This window comes from Ornithodoros turicata, chromosome 4, assembly GCF_037126465.1.
Source record: "Ornithodoros turicata isolate Travis chromosome 4, ASM3712646v1, whole genome shotgun sequence".
In the NCBI taxonomy this organism is placed as follows: domain Eukaryota; kingdom Metazoa; phylum Arthropoda; class Arachnida; order Ixodida; family Argasidae; genus Ornithodoros; species Ornithodoros turicata.
In genome coordinates, this window is record NC_088204.1 from 5,739,937 (window position 1) to 5,766,533 (window position 26,597).

Here is a 26,597-nt window from a genome sequence, read left to right on the forward strand (position 1 = left end):
ATTAGCCCATTCAACAAATGTGGTAATACATATAGGTACTTGCTTTTCATGCTAAGTGTTACAAGTACAGTTACAATGGTACCACACAGTTAAAATCACATATAGAATCTTTTTCCCTGTTTTCGTAAATGTTTTCTGCACATCATACATAGCGCCCGACTTTTTAGGGTTATACCCAATTATGTCCGACCCCAATTTACCCAATTCAAATCAGCAAAAACGGGGTTGAACCCGATATTTCCCCGAAAACTGCTGGACAAGGGGTCCCAAGTCATCACAACTAACATAGAACTTTGGAAACCATGTTGTAAATTCATATATATGCTCATACAAACTGTCAAAACATAGACCATGCGGCCTCTTAGATGCATGGACCAAATAGTATTGATACTTTGTGTCTACTGGTGTGTCGTGTGTATTATGCCGAGTAAATCGAAGATTTACACCTGCTTCAATCCCATTCAACCAGAATTGGGTTGAATCAGGTTCAGTTCAACCCGATTACACACAAATTATCGAAGTAAAATGTAACCCCATATTTACCCCCTGATGTTGCTGAAAAGTATATCCTAAAAGCGATAAAACCCCGGTGCAGGGGACACAAAGAGACAACACAGATGAAGCTCAGTGCTCCGTCTGTGTTGTCTCTTTGTGTCCCCTGCACCGGGGTTTTATCGCTTTTAGGATGTACCACCAAACAGCCCGGTTTTTATCGCTTTGAAAAGTATAACCCAAAAAAGTCAGGTCCTATAATCATACAACATTCAGAGTCGTGCCAAACTGTAATCTATTTAGAGCAACATCAGTGGCATTGGCTAATGGTCACTGCTTTGTCAACAGCATTGCAAATAAATGGAGGCATATGTCTCCTTTTTACTAGTAATGATAGCAAAAGCAAGCGTGCAATCATTCAGGGCAATGGTGCAACAAGATATATGGGCGTGCAAAGTCCGTGACAAAGTTTTTGTGCTGTTCTTTCTTTTCGAACAAGAGCTGGGAGCAGAATCAATGCTACCTCGATAAAGAAAGCCTGCTTAATGGCTTCTGTCACTCCTTCACCGCATTGACACATGGAGTAGTAATGTCGTCTGCTTCACCCAATTGCCGCAGACGATTTCAAGCAATCAGGCTTTCCGTGGCTCCTCATGTGGCTGACGATGGCTCATCTCCATAGCTCATTGTGATTGGCAGACTCGTTTCAAGCGATCAGGCTTTTTTTGTCTATGTGGCGCTGGCTGAATGCCCGCAGAGTCGGAGCCCAGCACACTAATTTCCCTCCTCGTCCCACTTGCAGGCCGGAAAGTCGTCCCAGCTTCACCGAAGTGTCTGCAGCTCTCCGTGCAGCACTCGAGAGCTGTTCCTAGTGGGGCAAATACATCATTCACAACAACAACAACAACAACAACTCTCAACCGCTGTACTCCGCGGTAGGTCAACCTCCCACGAAGTCGTCGACCCACACTGGTGCGAACGGACAGTCGTGTCCCGAAGAAACGTGCGGCCCAAAAGAAACATAACCTATGTGTTGGTGCTTGTTCAGAGCAGCATAGTCGGAAAACAGTTCCTAGGAAGTAAAGTCTAGTAGATAACGTAAAGCTGTCGTCGACGTAGGCGCTCATGCAAATCCACAGAGGCACAAATCACAAGCTATGCAGAGGACTGTGTGTCGTGCGTGCCTATAATTACACACCTTTAGTGCTACGTGCTTTTAGCGGCATTTAGGTTCATGTATTTTAGAGTTCGGTCTCGAGGGCGCAGCACTGCACATCAAACACAGTCGGTGCTATGAGGGACAAGGCTGCCCAAATTATTCTGCTCAGATCCACATACCTCGCGGGGGATGTTACAAGCGGATGGCACACCTATCGACGGATGCCGGGTGTGGAATCGTAGACGTCGTACGACGCCTTGGCCGAAGAAAGCAACTATGCACGTGATGTGGGGGGAATTAGGGGTGTCGTGAGGCCAAGACAGAGGTGTGTGTGGGGGGTTGGAAGCCCCCCATATAATTCTCAAGGGGGAAGGAGTACCCCAGTTCATGTTCTGGCATTACTACCTGAAGGGAGAGAAGGAATCTCTAGAGGCGTATGCATTAATATTTGGGTGTCCGTAGGAACGACTCGCCGCCGTGAGAATGTTCCCACAGGACTGATGGCGTGTGTGGTTTCTGATGCGAGGAACGTGAGGATAGGTGTGCTTTCAGCGGGCTTGCAGTTGCCACCACCTCACAGTAATAATGCCACTGAAATGTTGCTAGCCTACGTAAAAGCGCTACGACACTTTGTGGAAGCGACGTAAAAAATTTGCAAGATGCGTTTATCGTGCGTTGGCAGGCAAGACGACAAATCCTCCAGGATCGCAAAAAGGTTGTTTTTCAATTTTCGTATATACGTACTTTGCACCTACTTGAGCAGTGCAAGTTGTACAGCTGCCAAACACTTGGCTCTGTATCAGAAATACATTAAAGGAGCAACGAAATTGCATTTAGCATTGCTCTAAGCACTGCTTCATTGATCAGGTAGCCTATTAAAAGACAAAATGCAAAAAATATTTTCACTGAACCCACTTCAATTACGCAGGCTGTCCATAAAAATGCTCTTACCTTGTACAAGGAAGAGTATATAGCGTAATCTTGGAAACCTCGTGTCCCTGCATGCTCCGCAGGGGTGTTCCGTGTGCCGTCTTTGCACCCGTCAGTGGCTCTGCAAACTCGCCGAGAGAGATTCCTACCCCTGCACGACAGCATCCGGGACAACGGCCAAAAAAGTAGTAAAGCCACTATGTTATGTGTACATATAAAAAGGTGGAGATAGCATCAACCTAGGCCGCAATATCATGCAGTTGTTCTGCTGTGATAACACTGTACATGTACAAGGAGTGTGTATAGACAACGTTTTTATGCGTTACGTAAAAAAAAAAAAAGAAAGAGCACATGGCGAGATGACGTTAGTGAGAATAAACGAGTGATTCTAGTCTCTGTCGCACGATGTCCATCTCTGACGCGGAACGTGTTGCTGCTGAAGAAGGTGACTGTTTACACTTTATGCGTGTGAGCAAGGTCGTAGATAACTTGATATGAGGGTCGATATACATAGCGTCCCCTCCTAAGATTATTCAAGTGCACGGATTCAAGAAATGGTGCATGATGCATTCCATGCCCAAGCACAAGCAACACAACATAGAGCAGTCACTATCAAATACATTTTTCTTACTATTAAATACCTTTTTACTTTTACGAATACCTTTTACTATCAAATGTTGGACTATCAAATACCTTTTTAGAACTTTTGATCGTCAATGAAGTGTACCATCAAGCCCAAACGGATGTTTTTAGTCCAAGAGGGACTTGCCCCAAATGGTAAATCAATCGGAGAACCAAGGTTGATATCTCGAGGTAAAAATGTGAGGCTTATAGCTAGAAATACTCAAAATGGAAGCCAATTTCAGAAAAACTGTCCGCTACGAAGCACGACCCATTCCAGGTATGTTCTTTTACTGATTTATTTATTGATGTACAGGGTGTCCCACTTTGCCGTCAGGCATTTCTAGTAGGTTGTCTTCTGAGCTTGATTGTCTCCCTGCATGGGCTGGTAAAGCAGAAGCTTGTGATGTGACAGGGGGTTGAGGACTAACCTAGGTCTAATTAACCATTTCCAATTAACGATTACTTAAAAATACATATTAAGTGATAAAGAAGATGAGAATGCTAGTCTAATTTCCTAACTAGTTACTAGCTTTTGACTGCTTCCTCATCTTCAGGTACCTCTTTGCCCCAACACCAGCTAATGAGATGAAAAGTGGAGAGGGAGAAACTCTATCAACCCCTCTTCCCCATTCCTAAGTTGTGCGTCGATCATGAGATTTTTTTTTTTTTGTCTTTCTGTGGCAAGGATTCTCTCAACATTTCTTGTTATTTATTCCTGTTATCTCGTTATTCTCTGTGTTATCTTTTTAGAGTATTACATCCATGTGACTGTGCCTCATTGGCATATGGGCCACTTTCAATTTTGCCCACTTTTAGTTTTACTTTCGTTTTATCCTATACAGAAGGGACTGCCATGTAGAAGTGGTTTATAATTTCAAAATAAATAAAAGACACATCGCACACTTTGAGGGGAAAGAAAGTGACCATTTTGTTTTCTTTGTGGAATAAATTGAACAAATAATCATTGAGCGAAGTATGGTACAGTGAACCCTCGTTATTATGACCATGGTCGTTCCCGAAAATTTTGGTCATAATGCGGAATTGTCATATTAACGGGGGGATTTGCAGAGGTTTCACAGCATTGTTCCCCAAGAGTATGGTCGTAAAGTGCGTATGTCAGATTATCGGGGGGCATATTAATGAGGGTTCACTGTAATTTTAATTGCACACCCGTTGTAAAGTGGTCTGCCCTTTTGCCCCCTTTCTGGGCAACTAGACCTAAAGAATTCTTTGGGTCTGGTTGCCCAGTTGTTAAATTTATATATTAGCTTCGAAATCATAAAATCAAGAAAGCAGAATATAGCTCCAGCAGTACTAAATGAAGGCAGAAGTAAAGATTTGAGGTTGAGACTAAATTTTGAATGCAGAATTGTGCGTGGTCTCAATCTTTGACATAGTTCACCCCGTAGAAGAGTTCGCAAGACTGCGAACGGAAGCTGTTCTCCCCCCGCAGTGTGCTAACAGGCAGACGTCTCGGCAGGGCACCATTGTCTCGGATGATGAATGGGCCTCGGTAAGGCCCTCGTCCAATCCCAGCTGCGTCCATAACGCTGGCCTTCGACGTTCCGGAGTCCGACAGTTATCGCACTCGAGAGTCGTCTTGCGAGATGCCTCACGTGGTGGTGGTGGCTTCGCGCTGAGTGTGAGGCAGGACCGGGGCCCGCGTGACGCCGCGTCGACGTCGTTCAAGGCCCCCCGCGGGATTGGCTGCGACCGCGGCTGATTGGCGTCGTGCGCTCCTCCCAGCAGCGGCGCCGCGGGAGTCACTGCAGCAGTCTCGTCGACGGCGAGGATTATTTTTCTCGTGCTACGCCACAACCGAAATCCGCATCGATTTTTGCAGCTTCGTTTTTGTGTGTTGTTTTCTGGTCTTGGCCGCTCTTCATCCTCCGCCAGCGTCATCTGCTTGCATCGATCGAGTCAAAGCGTGGTGGTGCTCGGTCCAAGAGAAAACCCGGAAGGAGCAGTTGCGCACTTTTGGCGATAACTCCGTTGGCCGTCCGCCCGCGCGCTGTTCGGACGGCCAGGATGCCAGCGGTCGTCCACGGACCGGGATTCAATACTCGTCGCCGACGTTAAATATGGTGAGTGCGCGTTTCCGTTATTCGAGCAACCCTTTCGCGCAGCTGGTGCATTTTGGCAATAACGGGTTCGGAGGTAACGGTCCGCGCAACATTCCGCGAGGAACCCCGTTGAGTTTTGGATGGCCGGGCGTGACCGTTTTCTGCTCGACGCTAGGCCTAAACCTGCAAGCGCTAGGCTTAGGCCGCATGCCCTTGGGGCTCGCTCGCTCGTCCGCCCGCCCGCGGCGTACCGGTAGCCGTCTCCCGTTTTAGCAGCGGTTTCGTACACGAACCGGACCGTTAGCTGCTGCGCGAAGATGTACCCGTTCAGTGGATGCGCGCGGCCTCGCTCCCAAAATATCCTTTTGATCTGAATCCCGGGGCGAGGACCGTACGAAGAGGGGGCGGTTTTTCCGGCTGTTAACGGCGCTCGTAATTCGCGATACCGCGTGGCATTGTGCATTGTTTTGGGAGGACCGTAAATCCATGCCATGTCCGCGTTGCTTCGTGGCTCGATGCCAGGAACCCGCGCACGAGCGCGCGGGCAGCGTGTTGATCAGATGCAGGCTCGCTATCGAACGCCGCTGCAAGTTATGTCACAGGGCGCTTTAATCGGTTCGCGCATCTCACCTTGAAGCTCTCTGTGGCGGTCGGCCTTGCACGCGTACCGTGGCCAAGGCCGGATCTCCGTGCTTTTCGTCGTCCGCGAACATATTACATCGACACTGGAGCTCTCAAAACTGAGCGGTCTTTCGGGCGTGCGTCCGCGTGCCCGGGGGGGTCCCACCAAGGCCGGCAAGTTCCGAGCTGGCCTTGCGCGCATCCTTGGAGCTGCTGTCGCTTCCGGCCGCGGATCGTCGTCGGTTCCCGCCGATATCGCCTACCATGAGGTAAGCGGCCGCCGTTTGCGCAAGGCCGGCAGGTCGAGCATCCCGCGTTTATTTCGGGGACCGCAACCCCGTCCCTCAATTTAGAAGTGGCCCCGTGACGCGCGGGGGGGCCCGGGCCCGAAATAGACGCGAACACCAACGCGAGAACCCCTGGCTGGCTAAGCCACGGCCTGGGGTTCCCCGAAGCGCCCTTGACCGCGGGCGAAAATAAGGCGGGGCTGATAACGGTCCACTCGTCCTTTGACCCGAGCGCTATCGGAACCGTGGAGATAAGCGTTGGCGTCCTTCGCAGGCGCCGCGGGGCTGCCCCTGCTGTCACGTCGTGGTCCTGCCTCTCCGGCCTGCAGCCCATGGTCGGACTTCCGCCAACCTGTAGCCTCCCCCAGCTCTCACGGGACTGCATGCCTCTGGTGAGTCCTTCGACTTGAAAAACAAACAACTTCTTCTAACCAGCATCCACTGGTTGGCCTTGGAAGAGCTCTGATATGCACGGATACTCGCATCATCGGCGGGGCTTCAAAGGATGACTGTTAATTTGCTGCAGGATGAATTTCATCCATTTATTGAGGCTCTCCTGCCTCACGTCAAAGCCTTCTCCTACACGTGGTTCAACCTACAGGCTGCAAAGAGGAAGTACTTCAAGAAGCACGAGAAGCGCATGACACTTGATGAGGAACGTCGCTGCAAAGAAGAACTGCAGGTTAGAGAAACTTTTGCTTTCTTTCAAAGACAGCTCCCATGATATCCTGAATATATTGTATGCAGATACAATATTCTGGGGTCAATATTCTCTTGTCCGTGAAAATATTCTACTACAAGACTCGGCCCGTAAATAATGGACCGCTACAAAATATTGTTGAGACGGGAAAACTGTTAGGACTTTTGCATTCTTCAATATTAAATTTAATCTGCTAGACATGGCAATGTTTACTTCGTTGTTGGGTAGGCAGGCAGACAAACAGTGTCGCAATCTTGTGTTTGGGTATTGTCTGTTGGCACGTGGTCAGTGTTGGCACACAGTCATGGACTGTTGTCAGTTACTGGAGTGGCACATGAATTTTAATTCCTACGAGGCAGCATTCAAATTCAGAGAAATTTCTCCGTTTAAGATAATGCATTTCATTTTTCAAATGTGTATTTGCTGCAAAATCATCAAAGTTCTAGAGTTGCAAAAAACATTGTGCAACATCAAAGGTATTCAGAAAGAAGGCAGAACTTTCTGCACTGACATCTCCATAATTTCTGCATGCATATATTTTGTACTAGCTCTCCCCTTTTGTGAACAAAAGATAAAGTGTCTGATAACCGTAATAACAACCATAAGTGTCTGATAATCATTCATAGATAAGGGCTTATTGGCATTTATCCAGAAACAAAAGCTTTTAATCTTCGTTGGATGAAATATACCCCTTGAAACTCAGGAAAGCAAAAACATAAACATCCACCATTGTAAAGCTCCTCTGTTGTTAAAATTAAGTATTTGTTGCTTCATTTTATCATGTCTTCATTAATGGCTTTTTAAAATTATTATTACAAGTGGGATATACAAAGCATGTGTGACCTTCTTTAAATGTGTGTTGCTCCAAAAATGGCATTTGAATATTAGTAGTATGCCAGTCATAAACATGTCCACTAAAGAAAGTAGGTCAGGAATAGGATAATTATTTTGATGTGAGCGTTGGTGTACACAGGTTTGAAATTCTGCCTAGTAACATATTTAACGAAACTGAAGTAAAGGTCTCATAGTAAATATATTCTCACTATAGAAGTCTTATACAACATTGAACATAAAAGTAATATGCAATAATATTGAGTATGCTTTAAGTTGGCAAACATGTACCTAAGCTTGGGAAAAAGACAGATATGGGCAGAACAAAACAAACAGCACAAAACCAATGTCAATGTCAGAAATATTGCATAGTTCAAAATGACTCGTGTTTTTGTACAAACACGACAAACAACTTTGTTTTGTGATAGAGCAACGCATATGTAAAGTAAGTTCTTTCTACAGTTCTCCTACTCCTAATCGGTGGAAATAAATTGAATTGAATTGAATTAGACTTTACAGGAATTTTGTTGTTGATAACAGGAAATAGCGTCTGGTCATTATCGTATTACACATTTCCCCCCTCCCCAGGTTCCCGAGCTGTAAAAGAGCATATTACTAACCAGACGCGCATAATTTCATATGACATTCAACAGAAAAAGAGAGAGAAGCATCCCTCCCCCCCCCCCCCCCCTTGCAAACAGTGGAATCTCCTATTACATAAGTAACGGCCAATCGCGTAGCCTCCGCATCCCCTGGTGAATGAAAGTGGTGGCCCCTAATTTAAAAAGCATGGCTTCAGGGCCCCCATCAGATTGTGAGACGTAATTATACGCAAAGGGCAACATTTTTGTACAGCCTCTACAGGCTGCCCTTGTGAGCCCAGCTTTCAGGGTCAGGCAGGCAGGCGAAGATAACACCTTCCAAGCTCTACACAGGGATTGCATCATTGAGCTGCTCCATGTAGGTAGCAACAAAATGGGCTGCTCCTACTTTTCGTTTTCTGCTTCACCCTATTTTCTTTTTCGGTTCCTTTTTGTATCGGTCGGAGAAGGCTTTTGTCTCTATATAGACACTCTGCATTGTGGAATGCCACCGAGAAAACGTGTAGTGCTGCCTCTGGGCTGTTCATGTCGTGAACGTGCGTCTGTTCTAGTATATCAAGGTTGTGGGAGAAGGAGATACACTTTCGTGCTCGAGTGATGAATGATGCACTTTGATATTGCTCACCGTTTTTGCTGGTTGTTGTTGTTGTTATTTTGGGTGATGTGGGCTGTTACGTGCGGGCTTTTTTTGTTTATACTTCTTTGTTGGCTAATGTCGCTTTGACATTGAATTAACTTTACTTTGTTTTGGTCAGTATACTGTCTTTGAAATGATACGTTGAAGCCATTTTGAGTTGTAACTTTTATGTTTTATTCGGGGGCAGAGAGCCCACGTAATTTTTTTCGATCCAGTGTGTTTAATTTCTGAGTGGGATGGGGATATTAAAAGCTACGAATCTTCCTATCTGATCTGGACTCAAGGATCGAATAAAATAGAACATGCTCCCAATAAAAGGAATTGGCAACTATAGCTGTAACAATGGTTTCTGCATAGAATAAGATAGATAAGAAGAAATCCTGATTTGATAAGGCACCTTACTTATTTATCTCTCTGCTTTAAACGGCGCATTCCAGTTAATTGTATTCTCACCATCCATGAGGCGTTTTGTTGGAATCTTCATTTTCACTTGTGCGCAACAACAGTTTGGGCGCGTTAAGTAGCGACTCCAGAGCACAGGTAGGAGCGTGTAGGTGCTGCTCCGACTCCATGACGAATGGAGGAAAGGGAGGCCAGAAAACCAATGAGCTCCCCTGGAAACCTCGCCGGGGCGCGCATTGCGCTCGAGGCTCTGAAAGACCGTTTAGTAGAGGCACCGCGGGGCAGTGCGGGGGAAAGTGTAAACGTTGGATAAAGTCATGTGACAAAGTGTCTGCCCAATGACGAGGCAGCAATAAGGGGGTATTCGTAGACCGGCACGGTCCTCTGCATGGGTCCAACCAGTGAGGCCGCTCCATGGGCAATAGGGGAGAGTGGGAAAGTGGGGAGCTGGGAAGACAGCTGACCCACTTGCATAGCGTGTTGTGGACAAGTCCACAGACATGGCAGGCATGCAGAACCTTTTGTTCTTGTCGCAAAATATTTCTTATTTAATTTATCTTTATTTATATTTAATTTTAAAAAATAATTTATTAATCTAAATTGATTTTTAATATTATTTTCTCACAGAATGAGCGTCCAGAAGTCAAACAAAAATGGGCATCACGGCTGCTGGGGAAGCTGCGGAAAGACATCACGCAGGAATGTCGGGAGGACTTTGTGCTGGGCATTACGGGTAAGAAGCGGGCCACCTGCGTCCTCAGCAATCCAGACCAGAAGGGCAAGATGCGACGCATCGACTGCCTCAGGCAAGCGGACAAGGTGCCCTAAAACCCTGCCGTCGCCCAGTAGAGCTGTCCTGCTAACCATTTTCCCGTCCCGTCAAGGTCTGGAGGCTCGACCTGGTCATGGTGATCCTGTTCAAGGCCATCCCGCTAGAGAGCACGGATGGCGAACGACTCGAAAAGTCCCCCGACTGCCATCATCCCAACCTGTGTGTCAACCCCTACCACATCAACGTCTCCGTCCGAGAGCTCGACCTATATCTTGCCAACTTCATTCTTGGCCACGGTCAGTTAGATTTTTAAATACTCCCTCCTTTATGTGATTGTGCGTTGGATAAACTAGAGTCACTGAATAAGCTCTATAAACTAAACTGACTCGCTAGACTAACTAGGAACTAAAAGGAACCAAACAAAAACCACATCTTTCATTTCATTTCTGTTACAGAAATGTGGTTCAGGTGCAAAAGGCAATGCATGATGCGGTGCCTGAACCAGCAATCGGTGCTGTCTATATCAAATAATATATGCACCGTAATATGTATAATATATCAAACACAACCAAATACTCACAGCATATGTATCGTCGTACAACATCATGCAAAACATCATGGACAAAGTACAATGCGCACAGATTTACATATTACTAGAATACAGAGCAAAATATGTCCAATTGTTATTCGATAACAATAAATAAATACAAAACAAAACTACCACAAGTCAGATTACAGGCACATTTTTAAAAAAAGACTACCTTACAAGAATTTAATGTTTTCATAACTAAGTAAACGTAATTTGAAAGATTGTTTGAACTGTGCAAGGATGTGCGGGGGTTTATGACGTCTGCCAAATTATTCAAAAACTGAAGTATTAAATACGACATAGCCTGTTTGCCATAGTTTGTTCGTAGTACAGGGGTTGTGAATTTGCTGGCCTCCTGGATAGAATACGGTGGAATCCTATCTGCAAGACTCAGCTTGTTGTGTTAAACGAGTGTATGAATATGTATTCCAAGTTTTAACAAAAACACATTTTTCTATAATGGGAATTTATGCACTAGAAAAGAGTACTGAAGATGGGGTGAAAAAGTCAGCACTTGCTATAAAGCGCACTGCTCTTCTCTGGAGAATGCGGAATTTCTTTAAGTTGACGGTTGAAGTGTTCCCCCACATTAAGATGCAATAGTATAGCTTGGAATATACCATATAGTTCCTTTTTGTTTATCATAGTCTCTAAATAAGCACATTTAGTGACTCTAGGATAAACGTAAGGGAAAGATGTGGTCTTTGCCTTGCTCCTTTTAGTTCCTAGTTAGTTCCTTTTAGCCTGGTGCTGAACTGCATATTCAATTAAACAAATATAGTCTGAGATGTCAATGATTGTTTTTTGCTCACCATGTTCTGTACAGTTGCTGACTGTCATTGCATATTGCGTAGCTGAGCCTAAGAGGGTTGAAAAACTGTCTGTAACAGCTTACACTTACGGTGATATTTGCATAACATGTTAAATTTCGTACATTCGATATGCAAAGTCTTGCATTCTTTCATTAAGTGTCCCGTTTATTGTAATGCTTGTGAACGTAATTTTAGGGTGTCATTGGTGGCTGAAATCACCTTTTGCCAGTTTTGTTCTAAATCATTACACGAAATGGGAAAGACGAGAGATTATTTCAAAATCCCTTGTTTGCCAGTAGCAATAAACAGAAAACCGTGTCAGTGTCTTGGATGATGCTCTTTTCACCATTGTCCAACTTAAGTTCGACACAGTAACATTCTATTGGATAAATAAATTGATTGTAACAGTGTGCTATATTGGCAGACCCAGACCAACTACTTCATGTTGCTATTACACATCGTAATACCTATATGTAAGAAAGCAAAAACACTAGATGGTGAGCACTTACACACATCATTCGAGATACTTGAGTTCCGAAGAGAGAAAAGAGAATTTAAAAAATAAGTAATATCTACTTTAAAAGTGGTTGTTGTGTCGGCCTGTTTCTGTGTTGCGTGTGTCATTCTCTGCACTCTATTATTAATAGAGCCTGAAGTTTCGAATTTGCACCCCGAATTGAAGGTTGCCTCTTTAGTGTGAAACCCGATATTTACCCAGCAAATTGCCCTCACTGGGATGTCTGTAGGAATGCACTAACTTACTTGTTTGGCAGCAAATGCAGTTACATCGCCGTTTGTACCAAACCACTACAGTTAGTTTGAGTAACTGAGTAAATTTCCCCCCTGAATTTAGCATACTGGAAGTTTTTTCACCCGAATTTGCTTGAATTTAGTGCACATGCGTTTATTTGCCCGATTTTTACCCCTCCAAATTTAGAAAAAAATACTTCCCGAAAACTTCAGGCTTTTATTATGAATACGTTTTACCAACGTGGCGCTACCATTCCATTGTACTTTAAAGGGAGACTTCGCAAGAATACAATACTCACATTCATTTCGTGCCAGTAATTAATCCGTAAATGGTGACAATACCAAACCGAAACCAACATGCAAAAGCGCGCATCGGTTCGCCCGGAAGGAGATACTGCGACGCCACCCAGTATTGTCGTCTGCTACGAAGCTTGCATTCTTCCATGCCGGACGACGTCAGCAGTGTTGCTTTCAGTGCCCTCTTGCTTCACAGAGGCGAAGCGCTCACTTCGTAATAATTCGTTCGAACAAAATCTGCGCACTTTGGGAACGCGATATTTCGTACGTACGTTCCTGACACCACAAGGGTTACTACTACGTCACAAGCTTTGTGGTGATCTCGTTGCGGAGTCCCACTTTAACGCGAGCTTTATTTCTAACCCGCAGATGCCTTAAGTGGACTTCGAGAAGCCCTCTGTGACAGCGAGAAGGAAGACGAACCAGGTAAGTCCCCTCCTTTCTCTTCTCTTCCGAAATTTGTGTCCCGTGGGAACATTTACGTCGTCTGCACCCAGGGGAGCCCAACAGCATCCTGGCCACCGGGGTGTTCACGTCGGCCGAGCTGTACCGGCTCTCCAAAGGTGAGGCAGCCTTGCGGGAGCCGCCTCGCGACTTTCTGGACCGACCGGAGAGGCGAGGTGACACTGTTTGCCATTAGGCCTAGCTCCACCCACCCCCCCTCTCACGTCTTGGCCCCTTTTTTTTCTTCACATGGGTGCCGTGCGGACATTGTCTCGTGTTTATCGACTCTCCCTGAGATTGCACTTACCCCATTGTCTGCAGTTCAACCTCAGTGTAACCTATTACTTTCTCCTTTGTTCGATCTCGATGCAACGAAATTCACGGGGATCGCGATTTCTTTCGTCGCGTCGCATATTTTGTTGTACCAAAATTGACGAAAGTTGGAAAGATCTGTGGAGAGCCAGGCAACATAAAAGTGTATACACAGTAGAATATCGATGATATGATGACCGAATTTTTTAAAAAGTTTTTTAAAGTTAAAGTAAATTTTAAAAGTTTGTGCCCTGCCGACGAAGGAAGGTTGAGGATAGAGGCAGAATAGAAGTATCTAGGAGTAAATATGCTTTTGCCTTTTGCTTGTTTCTTTAACCTTGGGTCACATGTCAGGAATGGAGTAAATGCTGTTCTGGGAATTTTTCTGTCATTGTATCCAAGTGTTGTTCCAGTGGGGGCCAAAAATTCAGCGTTTCCTATGGTGGCCCGGTGGGGGATGTCAATTATTTTGTTGTATCACAAGTTTTTTTTAATCACGTTTCTATACATAATGAGATATGATTTTGTATACGAGTATATCCCAATATTGAGTTTTATGCGTGTGTGTTTGGCTCCTCTGTACAACAAAATTTACAAATTGTGCTGCCACAATGCTGACAAAATTAAGCATTCTGTAGGAAAGAGCTACGTTTCTGTCACACGCGTTACAAAACGTAATTTGTATCTTTCGCAATTTGTAACACGGACAAACGACATCAAGGGATGGAAGAAGCTTCATTGATTCTTATTTGTTCATTGAAAGCAGACGGCCTCCCACACTACTTCCACCCACAAGGGGTGACTGTGAGGCATGCTTCCACATCACAGCACAATCAGGCCCAGAATGCCCCAAATGTCTATCTAGAATGTCTATCTGTACCTGTGCATGAAAAACAGCTAAATGCTTCTATAAGTCTGACCGAGTATCACTGTTACATTGAGGTTCAACTATGGCAGAAAACCTGCATGCACGCATGCATGGTTACTAAAACGGATACATCCCTCGTGCCCATTACAACTTGAACCGGTACCCATATTGTCGTAGGGTCGGTACTCCAAGGCGGCACCAACGGGAGCTCTGCCTTGCACGCTGTCAAGCTCGAACCGCCCTCTCCCTACTACAGCGGGGGATACTCGGTGGCAGACGACACTGCGCCCGAGTCGCTCAGTTCCCTGGCCCGAAATTCTCCCGAACCTCGCGCAACCAAGCGGCTACGCAGGCACGGCCCTACGCAGCACGAGGAGGAGGAGGACGACGCGCATCCCTTTTACCCCGTTGCACCATGGGGTGACCACATTGACCACGGTGGGTAGACCTTTAATAATTCATTGGGCATTTCTTCTTCTTCTTCTTCATCTGCTTGTGCGCATGTCTGGCCCCCTTTAGCATTAGCATTGTGGTTGGTTTGCATGCTGCATGTATCTGTTTTCTGAACTCTCTCTATGCATGAAAAACTGGTAGCCATTTCGGTTTGAAGGAAGAGGTGAGAAATTTGAGTCCTCACATTTACCCCAACAACACAGAATGTCCCCTGAATGTACCAATAATGTCCTGACGAGTTCATACGTCCGATGGACATTCCTCGGATATCCATCGGACGTACGAATCTGAGTCGTACATCCGGAGGACATTCGGTGTTGTCAGGGTAGGGACCCCGTTATGTGCAACCCCTCACGAGACATCGAGGACCACTGTATTACGGGGCCGCAATAAGTGCGATAAATCTGTCGATGATGTGATTACTTTCAAGGCAACACTCACTCGTGATTGCTACGAAGCGGAATATCCTTATAGGTGACGTCGTAATTCCTTTGTGGTGATGTCACTCGCACAATAACACCAAAATAGCTTAGGTAAGCCACATGGACCCGGAATGATGCTTGGCTTGACTATAAGCAAATGAGTGTGTCCTAAACAGAACACATCACACAGTACACAATGTGTGTTTCCATGCGTTGCTGTGCTCATATATTGCATCCTGTATCACATATGGGAAAATGTACATGGAAAGACAAGAGGTTGCAGCAACATAAACATAGTCTAAATACGAAAGAGTCGGGTAGTTTACATTGCCACGTCTCAAGGCCGTATCTGTTCTGTGTGCTCAAACCGATCCACAGTGACGAAATGTTTTTTAAATGCCTCTTATTTGAAGCACGTCAAAAAACACCCATACCAGTCAGCCTTCTATCTGCATAGTGTGTCGACGTGGCTCACCTAAACTATATCATATGCTTCAACTCTGGTAGAGTGATGGATATTATATCCATGCACATGCTACCCGATACCATTCTGCTGGGTGGTGAGGTCGAAGGGGACCCCTGTTTTATTGCAGCATGGGGGTCTCCCTGCACGGGTGTCATTTTGTTTGCAGGACACCTGCAGTCGAGCAAGGTAAAGCTGGAAGGGACCCTGGCTCACCGTGGTGACCCTAAGCAGGGCCCCATGCGCCACGACCCTCGTGAGTACTCTGACCAATGATACGCATCTTTATCTCTTTCGACTGCACGTTGACGAATGTATAGTAACACGAGTGCCAGCATGGTAGTGAATAGCGTGCATGTGAAAAGTAGACGTAGCGCTGCCTGCAAAAAAGGGGGCAGACATTTTGACCAATAACATTATGTTAGTTTTTTGCTTATTGTTTTCTGGTGCCAGAACGACCACAGTTGCACTTGTGGCTTTGTAGCTGTCTCGCCATATAAAACCGCCATAGATTACATAATCTGGATCTAGCAAACCCTGTGACGTGTACCTCTTGTGACGTCACGTGTGACGTGTCGTGTGACTTGTGACTCGCGTCAAATCACGTGGAAACACAGTCTGCTTCGGAGCTGTTCGAAAAACAGTTCACTGCAGATCTCCTACTCAGTAAAAATTGGAGATGCACACATGCGGAAGTATCTACTGCCGCTGGTTGTGTCGCAGAATTTCACCATTTTCTTTGATGCTCACAATCAATGTGGTATTTCGACACCAACGACGCCATTTATGGTAGCATTATCTTCGCCCTGTTACATTACTGCTCTGTGATGACGAGAATACCTCGTGCAATGCCTTGCATCACAAAAATGCATTAGTATTTTGCCTTTGACATGTACCAACAGTACCGTGAAAGAACAAAGTTTAGTGACAGTAAAATGTTTCATATATAGTAATTGCTGGCTTATTTACTCAAAGCTGTCCACATATTCTGAAGCCAAGAACGTTGTTGGCATCCGTATGAATCTGAAATGTTCGTGTGCCATCGGATGTAAAAAAAAAAAAAACTCGTAAGGAAGAACTTGCGTGAAAAATATTGTAGCTAACATAAACACAACATCCATGAGCCTTTAACCACATACAGCTATCAGTATAGCAAACAGAAGTCTGAGCAGCACGTTTATTGCAGCTTACAGTTTTCTGTGTCCCGCTGCCAAGATGTAAAAGTGCATATCACAGGCTGAAAAACACCTCATTAAGCATTACCATACTGGGTTCGAGGCTACGGGGCACTATGCTCATATCAAATAACTTTCCCTTGGCGAGGGGTAACTCTCGCAATTTATGTCAAACGTACAACCACGTTCTAAAGCGCACACACACGTGCAGATTCATACGGGGCATATAGGAAACTTGACTCTCTGAAAGTGTGGACCATTATGCCAATGTGTTCGTCAACAAATGTACCTTTTGCATTTGACTTTGACAAGAGTTATCCTCGGCCGCAGCAGTCCCCGGAAGTGCCCTTGGCCAACTGCCCTCTTCTGGCTCCTACTACGTGCACCCGGCCGCCGGGAAGTACCAGGAGAACGGCGACACCTTCTCGGACTTTGTCAACCTGGTGTGCCAGGAGGCCCACGGTGCATCGGGCACGGGGGGAAGTCCCACCCCCGAAGCTGGGCCACCGCGTAGCCCCGCAAAACTGCCCCACTTCTACTCCAGCTCCATGCTGCCTCCGCCCCCGCCAGCTCCGATGGCGCGCCCTGTGGCCATCATCAGATCGACAGGTGAAGCGGTTGACTGACTTGCGCAGCCTTCGACATCATTTTATGTTGTGCCATTGTTCGTTCTGATACGCAGATGGTAGAGACAAGTAGGAGGAGTTGAAATTTCATGCCTGTAGTACACAAAGTAGTCCCTGTCAGTCAGCGTTGATTTTCCAAAGAGCAAAGATCAGGAAGACACGTACCGACGAGTATTTCTCCATCCACCCCACCCACCCACACCCCCCAAAAAAAGTCTCAACACCCCCCAAAAATTTCCCTGATTGATTCCCCTCACCACCACACACCTCTGCCTAACTCTAAATAACCCCCTGAGATTTAAAAAAAAAAAAAGAACATGTGCAAATCCCTGTGATATTCCACTTGTTGTCTTAGCTGATACATTTCTTGCATTAGACAATCTGTTTTTGCTCCCTGAGCAGTAGTAGTACCAGTGCCCTCAGTTCCCCTTCTTTTCCATCTTTTATATCACTTCTGTTACTCAGTTTTACTTCTGTCCTTGTTGAGACACAGTAAAGATCTACCAAGTTTTTATGGCTCATGGCACATCCCTGCATAACAGAACTCCACACACTAAAACGTTTTGTGGGCTCCCGCAAGAACAATCTTATCCGCGTCGTACCATCTTTATTGTACTGATACCAGCGTACAATACTGCCAGTACAACAAAACACATTGAACCCACACAGGTCTTGGACCAGGTGGCGGTGCAAGCCCACCGGTCAGCCACACCCCAGAAGCATCCCGGGAAGAAAAAGATCCCGAAGGTGACGCCTCGGAGGACTGGCGGGACGCCAGGAGTGCAGTGGGAAATGTGGGCGGCACGCAACAGCGGAGTTCAGCCCCCCCAGCCACTTGCTCAACAGCCAATGAGCTGCCTGTTCGGTCGGTGTCCAGCCCTTTCATGAGCAGGGCTTCCGACCACTCTTTCACTCACATTCAGGGACAGGTAAGTAGCATGTTATGATACAAGCGTTAGACAGTTGGAGTCCGTGCCTAGAGATAGCATGATAGAGAGAACAAAGAAAGATAACATGGAACTCTCTTTTGTGCTCCAGCTGTTCTCATACCCTAGTGTGAGTCCCGTCAGCGGGGTGATGAGCCCAACCCAGCTTCTAGCGTCACCCGTGACTACGCCCCGAACAACGCCCCGCACGACGCCTGTGCCCCGATGGAACCCTCCTCCACCTTTCATCTCCCTCGACGAGAACATGGACTACAACATGATGGCGGGACTCATGCCAGCCACCACTGCTGGGAGTGCAGACACCAACGCCTCCTCAGATTCCCCGCACCTGGTACCGGGACCCCAAGACGGTGAGGTTCCTGGCCTACGGGACTACTAACGGGGAGGTGGGAACTTCAGTGAAATTCACCTCATTTTAATGACATTGCCGAAGCAAAAGAAAAGTTGCTGTGTTTAAACAAATCCCGAAAATTGATATCGAGTCAACCCATTCAGATTTCAGAAAGAAAGAAAAAGGTCCCTTTTTTATTTTTTGTAGAGGCAGCATGTGGACGTGTTTTATTTGCCAGTTAACTTGGTTCTCCGGTTTACGAATGTTTTCTAAAGGCAGACCTGGGCTTGTGTCACGTGTGTTTCAACATTTAAGAATATTACTGATGAAATAACTCAAACTATGGTGATGTGTCCCACATTTCCAATGCGTACCAGCTCTGGGAGGTTAGCAGATAGCTGCAAGTTATTGCACCTCGCTTTCCAAGCAGCATATAAACGACGATGCATTTTCGTGATATCCTGTGATTTCTGTCTCTCAATAACATCCAGTGAGGAATGGTAAAGTACCGAGGGAAATATTTGTCATATATCTAAGGGAAGAGCTTTTACCTGCAATGACCAAAACATGACATCATCTGGTATGAGACACACCATCATAGGTAGGGCCTGACTTTTTCGGGTTTTATTTTTGGCCAAATTCGGGGGGTAAATATCGGGTGATATTTTTCATTTGAAAATTCTGGTGTATTCGGGTTAAATCCCATTACGGCATATTCTGTCATCAGGAATTCGGGTGATTTTTTTTTGTTTAATAAAAATTTGTCTTAACATGGAACTAATGTTTAGCAATGTTATTAAACTTTATTTTAATGCACGCTTATGCCACACGACCCAGATGTTTTCGGGTAGATTCGGGTTAAACCCGAATTTTACAGATTTCGTTCGGGGGGGGGTAAATATCGGGCGGATACGGGTTTAACCCTAAAAAGTCAGGCCCTAATCATAGGTAGGCTTTATTAGTGATACACAAACGTTTTTGCCACCAACCCTATCTTAGCTTGCATATTACTCTACATCACTCATAGCATCCCTGCTGTGTCTTACTGGCATGTCGAAAACGTGATTGACAGTGCCTATGATTCAGATCAAAATTCTGCAGCTTTGCGGTTTGAAATAAGCATTAGGCGTATGGGCACATTTTATGAGCACTTTCTTGGCTGTTGTAGCTAAATTTAGCAGCTTTCTGAGTCAGCCCATGCATCCCTTTGTTGACAGCACTCGACTGGGTAACCAAACGCGTCCATTTTTTCTTCCTTCTCTTTCCAGCCGAACGGTTCTTCTCTGTGGTGCACCCCGGCAGTGGCGGTGAGGCAGGCGACGCCAGCCCTAGTGGCAAGGCATCTTGAGTGGAGGCCGCAGACTACGCTCCATTTTGGAGCACCCACTTTTATACAGCCTTCATTCTAGACAGAGATATATATATATATACACATATATATATACACACACAGATCTATATTCATCGTAGCCTCTTTTAGAAGTTGCCAGAGTCACAACGTACTATAAGACGTGTCCTACGCTCCATCTATGCAAAGGGCATGGTGGCGGCGTCATTCGCCCCCGCAAGTACAACGCGCCCTGTACATAGTAATGGGCTCACCCGGTGCTTGGCTTTGCGTAGCCTTTCGTTTGTTCGCGTTGTCACCCGTGTATATAAGGCAATATGTACAGCAGAGTGACTAATATATTCTTAGTAAGAGTGTGTTTTTTGTTAAGTTTGCAGCCCCCGAGAGGAGGTCTCTCTCTCTCTTCGGAAGGAAGTCCGAGGGATTCTGCGTTTCGTGGGACTAACCTTTGACAGATAATTTCCGCAATTACGAACGCAGGCTCTTTGATGCGCGAGCGGTTGACCCAGTACAAAGCGTTTTTCTGCCCCATCTTGTTTTCAGCAAGCCTGGGCTATATTCGTTGAAAGCTGTGAGCGAGGAAATTCCTCGTTTTAATCCTTTTACGACGGAGTAGTTTATTTCTTCGCCGCGGAGTTCTCCATTCCCGTATGTTTACTTCATGCACGATGTTGATTTTATATAGTCTCGTTTTAAATGTACAATCATTATTATAGCGGCGTTATTTCTGATGGACGTACAGCCACAGTGCAGTCCACTAACTCACACTATCACACACGCAGCATTGTCTTGTGGTGCAATTACACGAACGTGCGAGTTACTACATAATTTATTTTTGCTCGGGGTGCTTCATAAAATTTTCTCCTCGTTGATCTCTTCTTCGCCATCCCTCTAATTTGTGCCATTCACGACTGCCCTCTATGAAATATTGTGACGAAAGGTCCTAGTAACGTCGGACACCAACAACGAGGCATTTCTTGCCACGAAACACGTCCCCAAATTTTCCCACGCAACGCAGAGTCCCGCGGTCTCTTCTCCCGAGACGAGAGTCCCCCACCTCGAAGGAAAGAAAAAAAGAGTAAAATCTGCGGCAGCTCGCCGTCCGGTAGGGAGAGCCCAAGTGCCTCGTCTTTTTTATAGAGCCGGCTTGCCTCTCGTTTCGCAGCCAATACGTAGTAGGCGGCCGCCCTTTTTCTTGGCGCGTTTTCCGTTGTCGGCCTGCGTGCGTGCTGCAAGGTTTTTTACATAAAGTGCCACATTTTGCCTTACTGTAGAAAGCAATGCTCATATGATCAAAAAAAAAAAAAAAGAAAGGAGCGCGGCTCGTTGGCGCGACACATGCAACACACTCCAGAGTACAAAGGGTGCTCACTTGCGAATATCCCTCGAGGGAGCTTCTCCCACTCGTGCCAAGAAACCTCCCGGCGGAGACGTCGAGGATGCTCTTTGTTGCCGCTTTTGGATTGTTTCACCCGGTAGCTGCTGCTGCTTGTTTGCACGTTTAGCAGGAGGCCGGGTGTGCGACACCGGTGTCGTGGGCAAGTGCAATTTCCCTTGCACCCGCCAAAACTTGGATGACTGTACATAAAAGGGTTAGATAGGGGTCGAGCCTCGCAAGCGTGTGTGTCTAAGCTGCCATCCCCCTTTTGTTGTTGCTTGTACATAATGTATGCATACAAGACATTGTTTCTGCTACTTAGAGAGAGCGTCAAGTGCGCATGGGCCTTTTTCTCTCGCTTTTTTTTTTTCTCTTTCTTTCTTTGCGTCTCGCAGAAATTGCTCACGGAACCGATCAAGCCCGTCTTCTGCACAAAAAACAGATTTGTGCTTCTTGTGCCAATCGGACTGGCGCTTGGCCGAACTCGTTCGGCTGGATTAGGTGCCTTTGCTGTTTCTCGGAAAGGGGGGGGGCGTACGCCGTGCCGGCAGACGTCCGATTGCGTTGTTTTTTGTGGAGGTTCATTGGCTCCGTCGTAAAACGAAGAACGATATATGCAAGGTGAAGTGAGGGTATGTGTTGCACGGCAAAGATGCATCTGCTTCGCTGTTCATTTTATGAGTAATGGGACTTTGGGATGTGCATCCGGCCAGTCTGGCCGCGGAAGGTTCTAGTCAAGCAATCTCTGGGTACAAAAAGAGAGAGTGTGTGTGCGTATCGTGGAGCAGAGAGCAATAAGCCGGGCGAGGGGTGCGCCGTCCCTGCTGCCAAGTGGCGGGGGAGATGTGCCCAGCAGTTTCTCGTAGTTGTCTACTGCGAGCCATTTTTCTTATTAATGCAGAGTCCGTCTCGGCCCATTTTGTACCTGTTACTTCTGAGATAGCTAATAAATGACTGCATCTCTGGATTTGCCTTATCATTTAGTACCAATATATATTCACGCTCATTTTTATTGGCATGATGGGTAAGTCTTGGGCTTTCAGGTGATGAAACGAATCGCACTTTCAATTGCATGTGCTGGTTGCAGGCGTAGGTTATGTGGAGAATCTCATATTTAACGCATGTAGCTGAAGTATCTTGGCCATTTGATAATGCTGAAAAAAAATATGGCATCTTCCAGCACTGGGACACACACTGAAACTCGTGTCCAAATAGTGTGTTCGTAAATTGTGTAGGAGCTTTTGAGGTTCCAGATTCATTTCAAGAATTTTAAAACTGCTTCCTACTATGCACTGTCAACTGCCCTTACTATGTGCCTGTAGTGATGTACCTACAAAGCTTAAAAAACAACACTTAGTGTGAGATGCAGGCTGTTTGGAATCATTTCATTTGTTTTGACCTGTGCAAGCAGCAATTTCAAAAACAAACTAAACACAAATACAAATATAAGTGTGCATGTATATGCATACAGACCTTCGTATGAGCCAGTGCTTGCTCTGTTTTATATACTTTCACTTCTGCAATGTTTGGGATTACGGTGCAGCTTCGGATCTATTCAAACATATTCGGTTTGGAAGAGAGGTTGCTTCCATTCAAACATCATATACCATCTTGTATCACTAGGTGCAAGTTGAAAAGTTATTAATGGCTTTTGGAAGCCTGTCTGATCAACATCATAAGGAATTATTACAACTTCTGTGTGAGATTTATTTAAATAATGTGTGAGTAACAGTGTTGCCACTGTGATATTGTAGCTCCAACTAGAATCTGTAGAACATGCAACTTGCTGCTAGAATATCAGAATGGGAACTATGGACACACCTTTCATGAACTACGTTGTCAGTTGTCACAAAACAACATTATCCAATGGACGGTGTCCTCTCACCCTGGTGGGAGGGCATCCCGTTCCACAGGACACTGGACCTTCTGACCCACCCACTCGAACATTGCCCACCTGCGCACTGCTGAAGATGGCCCAATGAGGTCGAAACAGCAGTCCACTGCTGGCATGGCAATGTTATAAACACATACATTATGTGCAGCCAAAGAGCTTTGGCTTCTTTTTCTCTTTGCATCAACTGTGTATTGGACTACATAATATGTACAATATTTATTATGAGTCACTCGAAGGTCACATGTCACTGGCAGAGTTCCTGAACGGACTTCTTCAAAGGAAAATATACAGACGAGTTCTCAGTGAAGGTGATCGCTTTAGACGATGGGTGGCAGCTTGTTCATCACGGGCACGTCGACGGTGCTCTGAACGTTCTCCGCGAGAGAGTCACTTAAAAAGTACACTTGCGAAGCACGTGTCTTTGTCACAGGTATATTCGGCGCAAGTCTGCGGGAGAAGTGATGCTGTTGCACTGTGGACACAACTTCTTGGCTCCCTGGCAGATGAGAGAGAGATATTTAATGCACTGCCTTGGAAAACAAAGTTTGCGTAACCTCTTTGAGAGTTGGGTGGCTGGGACTTATGTCTATCTCTCAAGTCCATTGAGGGGTTATACGGGCTTATACGGGGGTTAGTATATATCGTACGGGACATTTATAGTGAGCACACGCCACTTGCTACCAAGGTTGGCAACTGAAAGCTAACGAAACATTCGAAGCTCTAACGTAACAAAACAAAACAAAATGGACCGGTACAATGGTAAGAAGCTCATTTCTCAGTAAATGCAGCTGCTACTACAGTCAAACTCCTTTATAGCGAACACCTTTTTAACGAAAACACCACTACAGCTATTTTTTTTTTCGGTCCCGCTGGAGCCTATAGGTCCAATAATGGATATCCTTTTTAACGAAAATACCTTTACTGCGAATTTTTTTTGCTGTCCCATGAGTTTCGTTGTAAAGGAGTTTGACTGTATGTGCTATCTTTCGTAGCTGCCTCGAACAAAGGCACTCAAACTGAACTGAACCCAAAGGAACAGAAATCAAATTGTTTGGTTCAGGTTTCGCTTTCGGTTAATTGCCGATGGTGTATTGCGGTTACGTTCCGGTTACGATTCTTGAAAAAAAAATCGCGTTCCAAGCGGTTTTCAGTACCGTTGTGGTTTCAGTCCCTGCTGTTGTTACGTACCAAAGTGTGAAGCCAGCAGTCTTTACAGTAGACATGCCAGCAACAGACGGAAACTGCAGGCTCTCTGTACGGTTCCTACGAGGGAAAATTACTATTGTATCCTTCCACTGCTTTAACCATTTCAAGCTCGCTCCACAAAATGCTTGGAAACGTACCAGACATACGAGACATCGCACGTGCGGATTTTCTAGCTGCCGCATACGGTCACGGAGGGCGTCCTGTACTAGGGGTGCTTCAGCAGCTATTCGTTGGCTCACATCACCTGTGAAAAAAAAAAAAAAATACTATAAACACAAGAGCCTAAGCATATACTGACTAAGCAAACAACAGACAAGTACCTGAACTCTCTCCCGTTGGTTCAGTGACGCTACTGTCATCCGCTTCCCTGCAATGTTCCAAGTTTTGACGTAGCTTAGAAAAGGTGTTCCACTATGTATGTGGTTTAGAAACTTACGGAGCAGATAACATTTGTTGTCGGCTCTGATCTGGTGGCTCGGGTGGTAGAGGCACTACGTCTGCTTCGGAATACCTGACTTATGAGCTAAGTTCCATTTAGCTTGCTGTCCAGTATTTCGCTCGTTAATAAATGCAGAGTTTTAAGAAACAACAAAAAGGAACTACTTAGAGCTGCGGGTCCACGCTATATTCAATTTTTTTCTCATTTTTTTACTTGACAACACATCCCCCCAAAAGGATACTGTGGTCCTCCGTAGGTCTCGCTATCGTCACCATCGACGTCCAACTCAACGTCGACGTCTTCATCCTCTTGAGTTCGTGTAATGAGTCCAGCAGCTTGAAAGCCCCCTTCGAGCATGGACGTTGCTCGGATACGGGTCTGTCCTGCCCACTCGTACTCTTCGAAAGTACCGTTATCTCCGCTCTACGGGACAAAAAGAGTTTGATTGCTTTATAGTGGATTGGATTGGCTAACATACCTCTTCACTGTTGCGCAGGCATGCATCAACATGGTCAGCCAAGATCTCGGGAGAGCCTACAATGGTGTCCTGGCAGACGGGGCACTGCGTCGATTCTTCTCCTTCACGTCCGTTGACTGCGGATGATTTGTGTCAGAGGGGGGGTTGTTCTGGAAGCATCACTCACCGGAATCGCGTAGCCGTCTCCTGCGAGCGCTTCTATTGGCTCTAATTCTGCGTAAAGACTGTAGTGCATGCTGTTAGTTGAAGGGAAATGAAAACACAGTTTTTTTGTCTTATGTTCTTACATCTCTGCTGTTGTTCCTAGGACTAGCTGTGCTCCTCCGTTCTCTGCTTCTACAACAAATAAGTTCAACACGTCAACGTTCAACAACGCTGCCGGACGTTTGACAACGCGCATCTTACTTGGTTATTTTAGCCAGTCGTTCCAATTCAAGCTCGTAGTGTTGCTGTAACTCACTGGGTCGTAACGAAAGACCGCACAGAGGACACTCGACAGGATTCTTGCGTGGAAGCTGTCCTGCATGCAAGATCGTCATCAACATTTCTACCCGCACTGCGTTTTATCACTGCACACGTACTGCGAAGTATGCGTGGACCTGCGCCGTGACCCAGTCCCGATTCCGTGTCTTCAGCATGCTTGTTGTCGCTCTCAACATCCTGATGTACAAGGAACGCCATGGAGATGTCATCACTGGTAGCTGGCGAACTGGGTAACTCAAGTGCCTGCAGCAGGCCGACTTACCAACATTTTGCTGGTGCTGCCGCTGACTGTTACCGTTTCTTTCGCGTTCATTGCTGCGGCTGATGATTCTCTGGCAATTGCTCGGCATCATCGGCACGGGGCAACCGCCAGCTGATTGGCGATTGCTCCCGATTGCCAAAAGCGAGTCCAGTTAAACAACACACCCGCCATGGAGCATGTCAACAAATCGCAGGGAATGATGGGGAAGAGGAGAGGGTTGGATTGGGGTGAGAGGACATAGCAAACAGCAACTTGCGGTACGTGCTGCCATCTAGTGCTCTCTCCTCAAACCCTGCTCAATTGTTTGTCTGCTCAAACCCTGCATATTGTTTGAACTTTAGTTCATGCAAGTGCAGCGGGCATCCTCTACGATAGTTTGTGCGCTGACGAAACGATTAGTACAACTCGTCTGTTTTCGTTAGCCGCGTTTCTGCTTTGCGCAACCGTGCCTGGGTTTGCGCGCGAGCTTCAAAAACAAAAATGGATTATCGAAGTGACTT

The 26,597-nt window shown here is 46.0% G+C and overlaps 3 protein-coding genes and 1 long non-coding RNA gene across 15 annotated transcripts in view; 2 read left to right on the forward strand and 2 right to left on the reverse strand.

Moving 5' to 3' along the window:
* The window catches only part of LOC135390825 (tyrosine-protein kinase SYK-like), a 65,666-nt gene extending 62,694 nt beyond the window's left edge, over window positions 1-2,972 (forward strand). The window contains exon 17 of the mRNA XM_064620753.1: window positions 1,295-2,972. Coding sequence (XP_064476823.1) covers window positions 1,295-1,364 — 70 coding nt within the window. The 3' untranslated portion in view covers window positions 1,365-2,972. The remainder of the gene's footprint in view (window positions 1-1,294) is intronic.
* Window positions 681-5,951, reverse strand: LOC135390829 (uncharacterized). Its single transcript, XR_010421825.1, has 3 exons — window positions 5,899-5,951; window positions 2,603-2,732; window positions 681-1,360 (listed from the first exon to the last, which is right to left on the reverse strand). It is a non-coding gene; the product is annotated as an uncharacterized LOC135390829 (long non-coding RNA).
* LOC135390826 (nuclear factor 1 X-type-like) lies at window positions 4,862-22,300 on the forward strand. 12 transcript variants are annotated; one of them, XM_064620759.1, is made up of 13 exons: window positions 4,862-5,289; window positions 6,451-6,568; window positions 6,703-6,858; window positions 9,976-10,167; window positions 10,233-10,416; window positions 12,938-12,994; window positions 13,066-13,188; window positions 14,370-14,630; window positions 15,661-15,786; window positions 17,018-17,314; window positions 18,001-18,260; window positions 18,370-18,664; window positions 19,878-22,300. In XM_064620759.1, the coding sequence occupies exons 2-12, from the start codon at window positions 6,509-6,511 to the stop codon at window positions 18,655-18,657; spliced, it is 2,004 nt and encodes a 667-aa protein (XP_064476829.1). In that variant the 5' UTR covers window positions 4,862-5,289; window positions 6,451-6,508; the 3' UTR covers window positions 18,658-18,664; window positions 19,878-22,300. The 12 variants fall into 12 exon arrangements, with proteins under 12 accessions (XP_064476829.1, XP_064476824.1, XP_064476826.1 ...); XM_064620754.1 differs by having other exon boundaries at window positions 4,866-5,289; window positions 18,370-18,628; XM_064620756.1 differs by having other exon boundaries at window positions 4,868-5,289; window positions 17,039-17,314; window positions 18,370-18,628.
* A 1,130-nt stretch (window positions 22,301-23,430) lies between these two features.
* LOC135390828 (E3 ubiquitin-protein ligase RNF220-like) lies at window positions 23,431-26,310 on the reverse strand. Its single transcript, XM_064620767.1, has 12 exons — window positions 26,098-26,310; window positions 25,934-26,012; window positions 25,758-25,872; window positions 25,640-25,688; window positions 25,519-25,576; window positions 25,353-25,468; window positions 25,116-25,297; window positions 24,872-24,946; window positions 24,756-24,802; window positions 24,573-24,679; window positions 24,418-24,492; window positions 23,431-23,725 (listed from the first exon to the last, which is right to left on the reverse strand). The coding sequence occupies exons 1-12, from the start codon at window positions 26,146-26,148 to the stop codon at window positions 23,654-23,656; spliced, it is 1,026 nt and encodes a 341-aa protein (XP_064476837.1). The 5' UTR covers window positions 26,149-26,310; the 3' UTR covers window positions 23,431-23,653.
* Between the last annotated feature and the right edge of the window lie 287 nt (window positions 26,311-26,597).